Source organism: Cladophialophora carrionii, assembly GCF_000365165.1.
Source record: "Cladophialophora carrionii CBS 160.54 unplaced genomic scaffold supercont1.12, whole genome shotgun sequence".
Classification (NCBI taxonomy): Eukaryota; Fungi; Ascomycota; class Eurotiomycetes; order Chaetothyriales; family Herpotrichiellaceae; genus Cladophialophora; species Cladophialophora carrionii.
The window spans coordinates 372,569-388,057 of record NW_008481819.1 but is presented as its reverse complement, the minus strand read 5'-3'; the positions used below and the strand labels follow the sequence as shown (position 1 = coordinate 388,057).

General features: G+C 53.3%; 5 protein-coding genes across 5 annotated transcripts; 3 read left to right on the top strand and 2 right to left on the bottom strand.

The window, feature by feature from the left end:
* Window positions 1-1,615: 1,615 nt before the first annotated feature.
* On the bottom strand, window positions 1,616-2,949 carry G647_10106 (uncharacterized protein; the record flags this gene model as incomplete). The annotated part of the gene is made up of 4 exons (XM_008726098.1): window positions 1,616-1,855; window positions 1,932-2,225; window positions 2,454-2,652; window positions 2,807-2,949. The coding sequence occupies 4 exons, from the start codon at window positions 2,947-2,949 to the stop codon at window positions 1,616-1,618; spliced, it is 876 nt and encodes a 291-aa protein (XP_008724320.1).
* A 1,815-nt stretch (window positions 2,950-4,764) lies between these two features.
* Window positions 4,765-5,823, top strand: G647_10105 (uncharacterized protein; the record flags this gene model as incomplete). Its single annotated transcript, XM_008726097.1, has 1 exon — window positions 4,765-5,823. One exon carries the CDS (start codon window positions 4,765-4,767, stop codon window positions 5,821-5,823), a length of 1,059 nt encoding a protein of 352 aa, XP_008724319.1.
* Window positions 5,824-7,768: 1,945 nt separating this feature from the next.
* On the top strand, window positions 7,769-8,727 carry G647_10104 (acyl-CoA thioesterase II; the record flags this gene model as incomplete). Its single annotated transcript, XM_008726096.1, has 2 exons — window positions 7,769-8,162; window positions 8,303-8,727. 2 exons carry the CDS (start codon window positions 7,769-7,771, stop codon window positions 8,725-8,727), a joined length of 819 nt encoding a protein of 272 aa, XP_008724318.1.
* A 698-nt stretch (window positions 8,728-9,425) lies between these two features.
* G647_10103 (uncharacterized protein) lies at window positions 9,426-9,848 on the bottom strand (the record flags this gene model as incomplete). The annotated part of the gene is made up of 1 exon (XM_008726095.1): window positions 9,426-9,848. The coding sequence occupies one exon, from the start codon at window positions 9,846-9,848 to the stop codon at window positions 9,426-9,428; it is 423 nt and encodes a 140-aa protein (XP_008724317.1).
* A 1,983-nt stretch (window positions 9,849-11,831) lies between these two features.
* Window positions 11,832-12,845, top strand: G647_10102 (thioredoxin; the record flags this gene model as incomplete). The annotated part of the gene is made up of 2 exons (XM_008726094.1): window positions 11,832-12,345; window positions 12,403-12,845. The coding sequence occupies 2 exons, from the start codon at window positions 11,832-11,834 to the stop codon at window positions 12,843-12,845; spliced, it is 957 nt and encodes a 318-aa protein (XP_008724316.1).
* Between the last annotated feature and the right edge of the window lie 2,644 nt (window positions 12,846-15,489).

The following is a 15,489-nucleotide window of genomic DNA, read 5'->3' as shown; positions in this document are numbered from 1 at the left end:
CACCATATGCGGTATGCGGTATGTATATCTGTTTCATGGGACGGGAAAGGTGTGCTTGGTTCCGCAAAGTGTGTCCGTGTTTATACCAGGGTACCCATATCAGCTCAGATAGAGAAGGTTAGACAGGATGGTAGGAAGTCTAGGTGGTTGGCTGAAGAAGTTTAGACATGAAGACAGAAGACAGGGCGACTGGATGAAGAGCGTCGGACAGGAAGACACGGTCAACCGCTTGGCTGGGCGACTGGTGGTTGGCGTCTACACGGTAGAAGGAAGGAAGGAATGGTCCAAGAACCACGATATAGCCACGGACAGGGCCAGCGCAGGGTGTCATCCCATCACGTCTCCTTACACCAACTTGTACCAACTCATAACACGTCCTGTCGTATCCTACCGTATTCTATCGTCTCATTTCGTCTCGTCTTTGTCTCGAACTGTCTGATACCCCCATCATAACAGATCCTACCGTATCTTCCCTTGGGAATGCGCACATCTTCCCCAGCGAGAAACTCGGCGAGTGACTCGGTCCAACCCCGACGCGATGGCTGAAGGGTGGCTTCGCGTCCAAGATGGATGGCATGGGGCATAATACCATCCGGTATCGGGGGTTTTATACTCTTAAGTATTCTATAGTCTATACTCGAAAGCGAGGATATACTTCACTAAAGGCACAGTCTAGAGTGGACCGGTCAGTCGTCTAGCCAGCCAATTAGCCAACCAACCCTCCAACAAAACAACCAGTCGGTCAGTCAGTTATTCAGTCAGTCAGTCAACCAGTCAGCCATTCAGTCAGCCAGTCAGTCATTCAATCAGCTGCTAATTAGGCACTTAGTCAACCGGTTACACAGTACACAATACACAGTACTCCGTACAACATGACACCCGTGATGTGAAAGCACTTCCCACCTTAATGTATAGTTCCCCGGCCTGCGTGCAGGGTGGCTGGCAGGCAGGCAGGTAGCTACGTAAGTACTACAGATAGGTACTCCGTAGGCACCGTGTCTCTCGACTCCAGATCACCAACAGTTAGCACGATTCAAGATCAATCGAGTAGGATCTTTCAAACGTATGGAGGACACGCTACGACACGACACTACCTAGGTACCGTAGCTTGTGCATGTTCTATACTTTTATTGCCCATCCTGAACCCCATCCCTCTTTCTATCCGGGACGGCCCTTCTAATTATGCTCTGTTCGGTCGTTGTACATACTCTGTACCTTGTCTTATGTACATACATACGGAGTATATCGATGAGCATCTCCGAGTAGGTCTGTCGATACTTGTCGATGCTACCCATTGTCTTTGTGACGCACCGCACCGCACAGCAATAGCCATGCTTCCTCTGTAATCGGCATGTCGAGTGTCTCTTCCAGACAATAGGCTGAGGCCGAGGCTGAGGCCGAGGCGGAGGCGAAAACGAAGCGAAAGAGAAAGAGAGATAGACTCGGCTGAACACATGGTCCTGATACTGAGCAGGTCAGATTCCTCTCCTCGACGAGAAGGGCATGTTACTGCCGCTGCCGTGCCTGTCTCAGTCGCTACTGCTGCCTCTCCTTCGGTTTCCATGCTTTTCGCATTTTACATTCAAGCCCGGCTTCTCTACCCATCTCGTCCCACTCATCTCGTCCCGCCTAGCCTTCGCTCCTGTACTTCGCTGAGAGCCCGACTCCCGCTGAGGAAGGCGATCACGCCCAACGCGCCCAGCGCGGGGAGGGTCTGGAAGAGATTCCAACTCGTATAGTAGAGAAAGAAGACGAATTCGATGCCCGCGACCGAGCTGACGAACAAGGTATGGCTTACAGGTGAGGCGGAGAGGGCCGAGGGAAGCGCAGAAATGTTGGCGCCAAGGTAGAGCCACTAATGTCGCGGAAGATGTGTTAGCAAGGCGTGGCGTGAAGAAAAAGCTATGTCGGAGCAGCAAACAAATACATACCACTGCGACTAGGAAAGGTATCGTGGCGAGCACACCACCGAAGAAGACCAATGATATGATTACTGGGGGACTCTTGGGGTCGGAGCGGAAAATATGGTGGATCTCAGGGAGTTTGCCGTAACGGAGGGGCGTCTCTGTCGCTGGGAAGGGAGTGCTTGGATCGGATGCCGTAGGGTGCAGTGTGAAGGCAGCTTGATTGTAGCCGGGAGTAGAGGCACCGAAGGAGGCGAGGATGATAGACGTGGTGAGCGATGTGTTCGCGGCGAGGAACTGCGCAGGGAGGTCGCGTTGGGTCTGTGAGCGAGGAGGAAGAAAAATGCGTGTTAGCAAGACGTCCAGCAGTAGGTACATTGGTTCGAGTCATCTGTAGGTGCATGGATTGGGGAAGTAGTGTGAAGGTTTAGATGTCTGAGTGTCCACCACAGAATCATTCGGTGGTTTGGACTGACTGCCGCACATCATCGCCTTCATATTTTCTCTTCTCCTTCCTTTCTCTTTCGTGTCTAGAGGAACACGACTTACCAGTGAAACGACGGCCTTGCCGCTCTCCTTGACGCTGAATGGGTACGAGACATCGAGTCTGCGCTCTTGATCTTGCAGCAAGAGAAACGCCTGATGCGGTCTCTTCGCCGTCTTACCCTCCTGTGCGGTAAATGTAATTTTGAGGGTATCGGCGCTGCCCAACGACACGGCATTCGAGAGCTGTTGAGAAGGTACGAGCCTGTAGCGAGACTGTGAGTGGCAGATTCAAGAGACTGGTTGTCACCGTATGGCCCGACGCCTCAAATGCCCAACGAGGGAATACAGGACAGAGCAGAGCAGAGCAGGTTCGCTCTGCTGGGCAGCTTTAATTTTCTTGGTGTATATCAACGTACTTTTCTTTGACTCCTCCGTCTTTCGAGCCTGCGCCTTTACTGGTGACGCTCAGCGAGCCATCTGCGAACGTCCATGATGAGGCTGCGGACACCGTTGAGCCTAGAGCTGAGACGAGGAGGAGCAAGGTCTGCGGAAGGCGCATGGTTGCGTCGTAGCAATGGGATCGGAGTGGCTCAATTCAACTGTTGTCTCTGGGACTAGGGTGCGTACTGTGTAGATGCAGTGAGAAGAAGACGTAGCCTCAGCCTTGCGTGGCGTCAACCTCAGCCTTGTCACATCCCTCGTTCTCCAAGTGCGAAGCCGTTCGGATCAGCACGGCTTCAGATTCCACTATGCCCAGGCCTGGAGTTACGATGGGTGCAATCAGATTCGTTGTTAGAGCTACTGCTGATTCGCGAACGATAGGATATTGTCCGGAGGCAGTTGAGAATACGATCGGGTCTCTGAGTCGAGGCAAGATATCTCGCACGCTGACTAGAACTTTACTAGCAACCACTTCAAGCATGCATTGCTCATGAGCTGCACATCCAGGGATGGAGAACAAATCTTCTGGAGGTGCAGTCCAAGCTTCTGAAACGCCAGATGAATTCGCCAAGCGATAGGGAAGAGCTCAAAAACCATGATGAGGACCAGAATCCCACCGCACTCTCCTTGTCCAACGGCAAGATCTTGTCTTGAGGAACTCGCTAGAATGCCCACAACTACGCTCAGCTTGCATTCAATCAGGCACGGAGAACAACGGATCAAAGGCGGAGTGCAGTCAGCAGGAATCACTGTCCGCGGTCGATCGCGTTCGGCTTCGCAGCCCAACCAGGCGTTCCTTCATTCAACTGAGCACGATTTCGTGCCACCGGTAGACAGCTGAAGGGAAGGCTGAGGAAACCAGCCAAGCGAGGTGAGATAGGTGACAGCACTTGGCGCCCAACAATCTCGCCACAGAAATCTTAGACCAAACCACGGCTGTTCTAAACCCCTTCATCCTTCCTCGCATGCTAGTCTTTACCAAGGCTGGCTAGGCGTGGTGCAGCGACCGTTGTTCCACGGCTCGTGTTTCCGCCGAGCATCTAATTGCTCCAAATTCGTTTGCCTGGATTGGTTACCGAACAGCGAAGGTTAATGTGGCACAGGGACTCCTCGACCAGGTAGAGCCCGGAGCAGCACATTGAGCTGAAAAGCCTCGTCTGGCTGCTGTGCCCAGGAATCCCGAGCCGATCACCAGAATGAAACGCTACGGTCTAGGTTGAACTTTACAGTGCTATTCCCATCTTCAAGCTGACCAGGGACAGTGTGACAGTGCCCTTTAGCCTGCATGGGATACTTAGCGTGCAGTTCCAAGCATCCGGTTTCAACGATGAGCTAAGGGGCGTCAATGAGTCGCAACCCAAGCATGTGCATGCTAGGTGAAATATCTATGCCGCACGGACCACGGTAGCATTCCTCGCTCGGCCCCCAGTTGGTAATTTCTGCCCACCATGCTCGCGACACTCACGTCTCGTTTTCTCCGAGACCGAATTCATACCACGCGAGCCACAACGAAAGCGGCTCCTGGAAGAGGATGGAAAGTCCGATTTTCAGGGCTCAGCCCGTCAGGGGCCCAAGTGCGGTCGATGATGTCGGCGGCAAAGGTCCAGAAAGATTGCCTCGCTCGGACTGATTGAGGCGATCTCTCCCTCTACCCGTCTGGTGTGACACCTCGTATACGGAGCACCCAAGCCAACATCTTGAGGAGTAACGGGCCCAAGCTTAACACAAGCGTGCGAGCCATTCTTGTTTCAACCTCGCTAGCATCTAGGTAGCTAGGATGGGACTAACGACTTCACCACAGCTGGGGTAAAATATCTGGGGAAAGGGGGTCCACTCGCATCGCTCCGGCTCAAAAGAGAATGCGGGCGCCCACGATGGAGGCCTCGCTTCCCTATCCTTTCAGTCACCAGCCGGGCATTCTGGAAAGACGACAATGCGCTCTCAAATCACCAACGACGAGGCCAAAACCGCCAACTGGGTGTCCATCGGCCTTGCCATCGTCATTCTGCTTGTGAGATTCATCTGCGGACAACACTACCGGAAGTCTGCCCTGGACATTACAACAGGGGTAGTTCTGGCCTCAATCGCAATCCTTATTGCAAGGATCGTCATCAGCAACTATGTGCTGGAATATGGCACAGCAGACGACGTCCTCCTGGCAGGAGCCATCCACTACGAAAGCCTCGACCTCGACCAGATCAAAACGGGGACCATCCTGTCGCTGATTTCGAGGCTCCTGATCACAACTGTCTACTGGCTACAATGCATCCTGTTGCTTCTTTTCTATACCCGAATCCTGGCACACATTCACTGGGTCAAACTCTGCGTACGGGTGACGTGGGTGGTGATCGGCGCGTCCTATATTGCGGTCGTTTTTGCGACATTCTTGGAATGTCGCCCCTTCCGACTATACTGGCAGATCCAACCCGACCCCGGGAGCTGTGTCCAGGCATATGTGCAGCTCTTCGTCCAATGCATCTGCAACATCATCATCGACCTCCTCCTCCTCGCCATATCTTACCCAGTCCTCCGGACACGGGGCCACAAATGGTCGCAGAAATGCCGGATCGCCTTTCTGTACGTCCTCGGCAGCTTCTGCATCATCATCACTTGTATCCGTGTCGCCTACATCCACGGCTCAAACTCTGCCCAGCCTGCGCGAAGTTTCTGGGCATCCGTTCAGGGCGTGATCTCCACGTTCGTGGCCAACACGCCGAGTATTTACGGACAACTAAAGCTCAAACTGCGCGAGAAGACACAAAGCAGCGAGGGGAGGAGGAGGGGGGACACCCAGCCAGACACCTACGTTCTGATGGATGAAATGAACCGGCGCGTGTCACGGCCACCAGGCGAGGATGTGGAAGATGTCGCGAGCAACCCGACGCTGGGATCGGACTCCCTCAAACAACGGAAAGGGGAAGATAAAAGCTTTTGGGTCTCGGAGGCGGAAATCCCGCAGCCGGATGGCATCGGGAAAGAAAGCAACCAGTGATAGCGGGGTCCCAACGTGGTTTTGGCTCGGTGTACGAGTACACGGGGACTGGAACAGGGGGGGGGGTACTGGATTGATATGTTCATGCCAATGGTTAATTGTTTAGGCGTCTCCGTTAAGTGCCTAGCTACCTTTATGATTTCCACGGCCCAGGCACGGCCTACAGAGTCTTCATTGAGGACACACTCGAGCTGCTTCGACCAGTAGCTATGCACGCTCCACGACATCGGTAATCCGCAGACACGCGTTTCGCCCTTCGTTACATCCAATTTCACTCTAAGCTGGGAGGATTTGGCGCGGTTGGCAAGCTCCATCAGCCTGACTCCTCGCTTGTTTCCACCACGGAAGTGGCGCCTTTGTGCCCCGGGACGACGAGTGCGCACTACTGCTTTCTTGGGCTGGTCAAAATAGATCCAGCCCGTCACCCCCTCGTGTCATATTTCCCTTCGAAGGCCCTAGTCCGTAGATGGACCACAAGCTTTCACACACGCGGTTTCCTGGATCCCTGGCCCGTTCCTGAAGCTGGAGTACGGTCAGTCCTGCATCGCTCTACCCACCATGATGCTAGGAACTTGCATGGACCATCAGAGATCAAGTCTCTGAAAGACGAGCTGCCATAACATCCAATAGAAACCGAGTGGTGTGGTCGCGGCGTCATGTCCGCGAAGAGGCAGAAGATACGATGTCACCTCGAAAAAGAGGAGGTTGAAGTCTTCGGGCTGTCCATTTACGAGACGCTTTCTTCAGCCTCCCCTGTTGGCGCCAGACAGGGCCAGAAACCAGCGACGAAGTAGGCTTGGTCGGGGATTGTTGATCGCATTCAACTCGTACTGGTAATCTTGTAGAATTTTGTCTCTCGCTGTTTCCACCTAGTCGTCGTAGAGGTAATTAAGCTGGCATGCCGCGTAGCAAATTCGTACACCACATTTGAGTGTTTTCGTCAGTCGCCGGGACAGGCGCAATACGCAAAGAAAAGCATTTTATTTGCCCACATCAACGTGATCAAACCGGCTGGCAGGATGTGATGCTTGCTGCGTGCTGCTCACATATACTTAGACCAAGACTCGACGACGTCGAATATACAGTCAGACATCATCGGGCACATCCTCCATCTGTACGCAGCCGATCTCGCCGTATCGTGTCCAGCAGTTAGGAATACGAACGGGCTGGATTTCCGACATGTACCTCGGTATATTGCCCAGTATGTAATGTATACAAAAACAATCAAGTCCCGGGCCCCGCAGCTTGGTGCTTGGTATTCGGACTTCCACCTCACCATAAGATCTCGGATCTGGTACGTACCGTATTGCTTGCTCGCTGATCAGGCCGAAATACCATAACGTTATTTGTCTCCGGCCTGAGTTACATATCAGTTACATGTCAGCTGGTCCCGAGGACATAGCCCACTGACCACACCATTCTCGGTACCAACAGCGTCAGATCGTGCGCGCGCAAATATCGACCTCGTGGCATGGCATCATGAGTCTCGTTGCGTGAACTCATACACTCAATACTCTGCTACCTGCCTGCCTGCCTGCCTACACCTTCGGCACTGTAGAATAAGATTCAGAAACAGACTGCTGGCGCTTGCCCGACACCCTCTTAACAACTATTACGTACAACACGACCGAATCAACAACCTCAACCATAACCATAACAATGGGTCCGAGCGAACCCCCCAGGCCCAGCGCTGCACGGCTCGATTTCGAGACTCATCTGCAGTTGAAGGAGACGGCACCAGTAAGCGACGACGTCCCTCTTCAATCCACACCCATTCCGTCCAATGTGCCCCAACCCAGAATGCCACGCCATGGCTTACCGTACTGTGCTATCCGTCTTCATGCCCACTCACTCACTCACTTGCCCACACACTAAACCACCATGACCTCCCCAGGACGTGTTCACAGCGATCCACACTCCCTGGCTCTTCAACATCACCAACACAATGCCCGGCCCGCTGATGATGGCACAAGCCGCGTCCGCGGCATGGAAAACCGTCCCCGAAGGCTTCATGCTGGACTCGCTCCAAACGCACTTCATGCTGGCTCCCAACCCGGCCATCCCACTAGTATACAAGGTCCAACGCATCGGGAACGGCCGCCGATTCGCCGTCAGACAAGTCACCATCGAGCAAGCCGACAAGGTGTTCGTGGCCGTGACGACGTCGTTCGTGAATAACGCGCCGTGGTCGGGCCGGGCCATGACGCACGCCGTACCCATGCAGATCGCACGGCACGGCGAGCGGAGCGGGTGGAAGATCACGCTCGATGACTTCGAGGACATGCGCACGGAGAAGGGACCGTTCATGAAGTTTGAGAGGTTGCCGCTTGTTCATCAAGGTGTGTTGCCATTACTTGCTTGCTTACTACAGTACTCGCTTGTTTTCACACAATGGAGAAGAAACAGGGAAAGAGCATGGAACCCTGTTTATTGCTCACTGCTCGATACTGACACGTTTATTTGTTTAAATGGTCCCCAGATCCCAAGAATCCTGCCACGACGATAGCCCCCGTGGTGGCGCAGATCGATCCGCCCATAGCGGCTCCCAGAGGCGCGGCAGCCCATGTCCTTGCAGTGGTGCACGCGTCCGACTACCATGTCATGGACTGTCCGCTGTCCATCCACGGCGTGCCCCACGGCCTGTGGCCCATCGGCGACGTGACCAAGACCGCACTCCCGGCGAGCATGAAGATCATGACGAGTCTGAATCACTCGATCCATTTTCACACGCATGGCGGGTTCCGCGCCGACGAGCTGCTCTACATCGAGGTGACGTCGCCGTGGGCCAAAGATGGCCGGGCCATGATCAACTCGAGGATTTTCAGCAGGCAGGGCCTGTTGATCGCCACCGTGGTGCAGGAGGTAATTATGTGGCCCTCCTTCACAGGTTATTCAACCCGCTGACATGGCATCCGGACAGGCATTTTATGTCTTCAAGGAGAGTGCTAAGCTCTGAAAGCGCTTTCAGGGAATGGCCACCAAGGAAACCGAATTCGAGCATTCAGGCCATGTCGCCTTGAACGGTGATTGTCACGGCAGATAAAAGGATCTCACGCCCCTGTATAGATTATAGTGTGCAAGCCGGTTGGTCTGATCATCACACTTCGTAGACAAGAGAGAACCGTAGATCTGACCCCGCGAATTACCAAGGAACGAGTCAAAGTTGATATCGCAGTCTCTCTGTGTGCAGCCTGCCATTGTCTCTCGATCAAGATGAAGACTGCGAAGCGGCCCCGCCCCCCATCACTCGTTGTCCCCAAAGGTAGATTCTCCCAAGCCTCGTCCCGGAACACTCTACCAAGACCATCACATTGAGGTCCATCGAACCAGAGAAACCGGAAAAGCATGTCCTTCACTACTTGCCATGTCACGGCTGTTTCCCGTTTACTGCTTGCGCTTGAATCTGAGCGACTGGAATTGTGGCGACGCTGGCGACTTGTGCCGTTCCCCTTTTTACGACATGATGAGTCAATCAACGCCATATCTGCAATGGTCGTCCTGTTCTGTCGGATCATTGCGGCATACCATTTCCGGGGGACATATTCTTCGGAGGCGATGCCGCCGAGGACAATGGCCCATAAGAGCAACTTTGCCTGCGTAGCCTAGAGCTCCAGTGCTTTACAGTTATCGAGGGCCGTCATGAGCTGCATGGATAGCCTGGCACGCAAGTCCGTGACACGAGGCATGGGGAAGAGGATTAGAAGTATGAACGTCAGCGTTGCGAGGCGTATGAGATTGTAAAACGCTTGCTCTGGGGAGATGTGCAGGATGGTAGACGCTGAGGATCCATGTGGTTGTTGTCCCATGATATGCTCAGGAAGCGTGATAGCCATTGTCAAATGCAGAGAGAGCAGGTCATGGGTCATGAAGTCCCCTGCCCATACGATACGTGTAATGATTGGAGCGCCAGAATGCTGGGACCGATGTGAGTTGAAGTCGATCGTGATCATACGCGCATGGGTGATGACCTGCATTAGAGGTGTGGAGCCGAGATGATGGCGGATTTCGTCGAAGCCAGTCGTCATGTTCGAAAAGGACGAGGCTAGAGGAATTCGATCTTCAGGCCACGTGGACATGATCAGGCTCGAAGGGGCAAGAAGAGGGAAGGCCGGCGGACGTAGACTCTGGAAAGCGAAGAAAACATCCGCTCTGTCTACCGTTAGAGCTCGGCCGGTGCGAAGGAATCATGCCTCGTTGGAGCTGCGCACAGTCCGATAGCGTCAGCTAACCCAGGCATCCTTACAGATTGCAATCCTCCTCGCTGACGGATTAGATGAACGATAGCTTTGAAATGTGCTTCCTCCTAACGTATGCGGCCAAAGTACTGAAAGTTTTGAACAGTCTCAAGGATGCTCAAATTTTCCTCCTGTGGAGGTGGATCCAACTGTTCGACTGAACCGTGAGCCGCCATTGTGATAACAGCGAGCAGCAGCTCATCAGAAGCCAATCCTTGTAATCCTTGTATTTCGCGACTCAGCCCCCGAATGGCATTAGTCTTGCAGGACAAGCGTAAAGTCATGTCACGGCTGCGAGCGTCTGTTCCACGCTGAAGGTAGGCGTTGTGTGTGGCACCTGCAAAAACAATGGACCAGAATGCGGCGTGAGACTGCATGGCACATGTGAGGACAGCATTTTTGAGAGTACCCTTGGCACCGACGCCTTTCGACGAACTGAAGATCTTCCACTGAGCAGACGTTGCCGTTATTGTCGTCAGTGAGGCTAGGTGTTCGGGTACGAACGGGTAATGCGCCAGACAGAGTCCGATGTTGGATGGAAAGACAGGCAGACCTGAGGCGCTTGAATCAGTAATGATGAGCAAGTAGGGATGGAAGGGATGTTGAAGCTTCCGAATAGTCACCATAGTCTAGAATGTCAAGAGCAAAGGTAGGCAGGAACGCAGGCATTGAAGGGGTCGAGCTATCCGGTGCCTATGTCGAAGGTGACCAAAGAGGTGTCGTAGACTTGTTCGCCCTGAAAGAATTTGTTTCGGGGCAAGAGAGGTCGAGAAGATGACTCTGACTGAGGCTGCATGGTTGGGGCGCTTGTACCTCGTGCATGGCGGTCATGTACGGCACTGAGCTTAGCGACCCGTTCAAGCTTGGCCTCTCGGTGATACTCCCGAGCAGCGTGCTTTCGCTGAGATATCCAGGTTCCTGGACGGAGTGGGATTTGTTCGACTTGGAGTGAGGCCTGTATGGTACGAAGAAGACGTTTGTGTCACCGCCTGCCATGGCCTCATTGACATTTGTAGATCAGTGGCACCAGAATAGTTTGACACAAAAGCAGAAGCACGCGAAAAGGGTGGGCATAGTGTGGAAAATGAAGCTTCATCACCTGTGAGAAGACAGGACATATTTGCCCATCGATCGAGCAGGGAGCTCTGCCTGTCGCTTAGGTAGGCTCAATCAACTAACCGTTGGATCAATCCAGTAGGTGTGCAACAGCTCAGCCATGACGGTAGCTGCATCACGACGCAGCACTAGGCGAACACAAGGAGTTGAGAGCATTTGAATTACTCTAGACAGCTTTGTGCGGCTGAAGCTTAAATAACGGAAGACCATGCTGGCAGCCAGCACAGGTTGCCGTGGTCAGCGGGATGTGAAGCGACAGAGAAGCAAGCATCGTGAACAATCTTTATTAAGCCCAAAACGCGGCACGGAACTTCTTTTCCACGACAGCCAATCGCATTCGCTCACTCAACGCCTTCAGTTGGTGAGGGGCTGAATGGAACCCTGGCCAAGACCAATAACAGAGGCCTCCTGCCGCTTCACATCAGCATTTACCAGCATCATACCTGGCACTTAACTAGCAGAGCATCTGAACTGCTTACCTGCGGTTTCATTGTTGCATACCTACCAATCTACAGGCGCGCAAAACCGGGAAATTCCCATTCCCGTGGCCTTCACCGATCAAGCGGCAAACTTGCAGCGAACTTCGCGGTCTCTTGTAGTGCATATCCTGTCCTGCCCTCAAACCAGGCATTGCGCCCGGCGTGAGGAGCCATCACTATGTCCAAGACCGTCCACATCGAGTCCACCGACCAGTTCTCGGCTCTGCTATCCTCTTCCACCATAGTTGTTGCCGACTTCTACGCCGACTGGTGCGGTCCATGCAAGCAAATCGCCCCCATCTTCGAACAACTCTCGGCGCAGCTGTCTCGACCTAACAAGATCACCTTCGCAAAAATCGATACGGATAAGCAACAAGACCTTTCACGGTCATATGGCGTCAGGGCTATGCCTACGTTCATGGTGTTTAGGAATGCGCGCCGCGTAGAGTTCATCGAAGGCGCAGACCCGAGGAGGCTTTCAAATGTGGTCAAAGATCTAGCCAACGAGGTCAACAAGATGGACACAGGCGAAGTTGCCGGGAGTTCAAGCGGAAGCACGTGGCTGGGTGCAGAATTACCTAGAGGCTATGTCGACGTTACATCTCAAGTTGACGTCTTGGGTCTGGAGCTGTTGAACTGGGATTCTGCACATGGAAACGCGAGGGCATTAATCAGCAGCGACAGACCTAAAGGTAAGCCGCCGAAATCAATGAGGTGCGGTGGGACATGCTAATATCTCTGTTTCGCAGGTCAAGCCGAAGCACCATCAGACTGGGTCGAAAGCGACACAGACGAACAGCTCATGGTCTACCTACCTTTCCAGTCCACTCTCAAGATCCACTCCCTACACCTGACATCCTTGCCCACAGACACAGACGACGAGGAACAGCCAAGCCGACCGAAGGTGGTCAAGATTTACACTAACAGACCTCGCATCCTTGGCTTCGACGAAGCAGATGACACACAGGCGGCGCAGGAGGTCACATTGTCCGAGAAGGACTGGGATCCCAAGACGGGCACGGCAAAGGTCGAATTGCGCATAGTCAAGTTTCAAAACGTGTCAAGCATCGTTCTTTTCGTCGTTGAGAGTGAAGGAGACAACGAGAAGGTCAGAATTGACCGCATAAGGGTCATTGGAGAGACAGGAGAGAAGAGAGACGGGAAGATCGAGAAGATTGCCTCTGACGACTAGGCCACGAACTGCAGAATCGAACACGAGACATGAGAGATGATTGCATATGGCGGTTAGGCAACACGTTATCATAGAGCATCGAACAGGTGTGGCGGAAGACAAAAGCCCATAGATTCAGCATCGAGACTACATTTCTCACGCTGAGGCATAGAACAACGGTTATGCCATCCACTAAGGCGATGAACATGTTCAACGGGAAGGCAGCTTTCCTCCCTTCGCACGCTCCCGTGCGAGAGAAGCGCATAATCCCTTCCACCGGATTGACACACCTGCCTCGTAACGCTCCCGCCTTGAAACGTTTGCCCTCGGGCGTCCGAAGAATCTCGCATGCTGGACGCTGGGCGCCAGCGATTGCAGGTGTCACGGTCACTGGTGTCCATAGAAAAGATCTGTCCGACCCCACGCATAAACCAGCGCAGGAACACTCTACGAGCCTCAACTCATCAACCGCCGAAGCAGCTTCATCAGACCCGTCGAGGAGATCGGCTTGCAATTAATTGCTCTGTGCTGCCACTGACACTTGGAACTCGTCATGACTGTAAAAGGATCGGCCAAGCAACACAGGGGTATTTCAAAGTGGCAGCGCCGCACGAAGAAAGGAAAAGAGAAAACTGAGGAGGATGGAAATTTTGAACAGTTGATAGCTACACAAAATGAGCTAGCCCAATTAGGGATAGCTTGAAAATCGCTTGGCAAGCTTGGAAAATCGCCTTCTCAACACACTCACTTCGCGCTCAGTTGCGTTTTGAATATGTCATGGCTCGTGATGAACTACAACACAGTATAATTGATAGGAAGAGACTGATTGCTCGGCTTCAAACCCGAGCATGATCTCAATATTGAAAGTCTGAAGCCGAAAATGACATGCCAACACTATGGTGTGGGCTTTTCTGACACATCTCAACTTGTTTCTTCTGTCACCTCCCGCCGACACCTCGAATTGATTTTCAAACCATGCTCGGAGAGCTTACCGTGAGGTGATCGGCTGCGACCTGCACTGTGATGAGACGGATGTGCTGAGAAAGGGTCAAGCACCCGATTGTGACACAGGCGAGCGGGAACAGGGAACCTGGCCGGACGAGGCTCCGGAAATGGCACACACGATTTGATTCGACACCAACGGAATCCCGCTACGTCTTCAGCCAAACACTTCCTTTCCGTCCCTTTCGGAAAAGCTCTGATCAAACAGCAGCAACGGGCCCGGGCTCTGACCTGCTTGGCCTGAGGTCCTTGCACAAGTATGTTCATCGGAACGACTGGGTACCGAATTTGGCGTGAACCCTCCGTCTACTCGTATGCTCCTCGGGTCGAATGTCACTCCCCTTTGTGATATCGACTTCAAGATCCAATGTGGAGGAGCTCGCGCCACTGAGAGGTTTTACGAGTACAGGTCGTCTGGGGAAGGTCCCGAGCCGATTGCTGGACCAAGGTCGGTATAAGGCAGTGAGCACGTTTTCCTCATGAAGGCCATGGCTCCGTCAAAGCCGGGACCCAGTCTTTGGTACAGATTATCTTGGACACCCACGGACACCTTGCTCCCGCGCAGTTGGGTCGACGGCAGTCTCTAGCCTCGTACCGACATGCTGCCCAGCGTCGGCTCGGAAGGCCACATTAGCAACACGGCCGCAAAGACGAAACTCGCTCTAATCAAGGCCAGATCATCTTGCTTGATTGCTCGGGTTCTTCCGGGTCACAGCATTGTTCCGAGGGTGATTACGAGTCAGAGTCAAGAGGCTTCATCGAAGTTACCCGTAGCGACGCGGCTGTAAAGGTAAACACCCAACAAGTCGCTCTCCGACACTGACGAGCATTATTCCAATTGGTGAGATCATCGACTGTGTACCTGTACGAGTAGATTCTCTGGTCATCGAGCCCAGATCGGCAACGACTACCATCACTATGTGCCCGGAAGGCACGGAGTACTCCGAGATGGACAGCTCCAAACCTTGCAATCTGTCGTTTACTCGCAGATCACTTATCTGGCGTCCGCATGGTCAAGGGTGGTTGAGAAAATTTCGGCCGAGACTTGTTGAGCTCTCGATGTCGAAGCTGGTAAGTCCCGCAATAAGGGCTCTTTGCTGGATATGGGACAAGTGGTGGCATTCTCCCATCGATCTTCAGACTGTCTTGCGTACCGAAGTACCGTGCTACCAATGATAAAAGGCTTTGATCGAATCAAATCAAAATGGACGGAAAGTGCCCATTTGACTTTGGACTTGGGCACACCTCGTCTACGACTGTGAAGTTTGGTGAATGGGGTGCAAGAGAAGGATGATGTGGCTGCCTTGGGCCTAGAGCTCGAGGAGGACGGGCCCGGACGACGATGTCCTAGCTTCAAGTGAGTATTGGGTAGTGCTCTTTGCGTTGGCGGCCGGCTTCCGCACCGCACCCTCGCCTCGAGCAGACTGGACCCATCGGGCTGAGGAATACTTTAGAAGACTTCGAAGCCCGACTCTTGGGTCTAGCGTTGCACATGAAGCCCGAAAGATGCCGAAGGGTCTCATCCGTAACTGGACCGGTATGGCTGCATTCGTCCAAGAGGCGAACATTTACTGGGGTACTTCAGCCAGAATTCCCGAGCTCGAGGCTATACCGACAACAGTCGATTCAACGGCAGCCACCAAAAACCTGGACGCCCGTGATC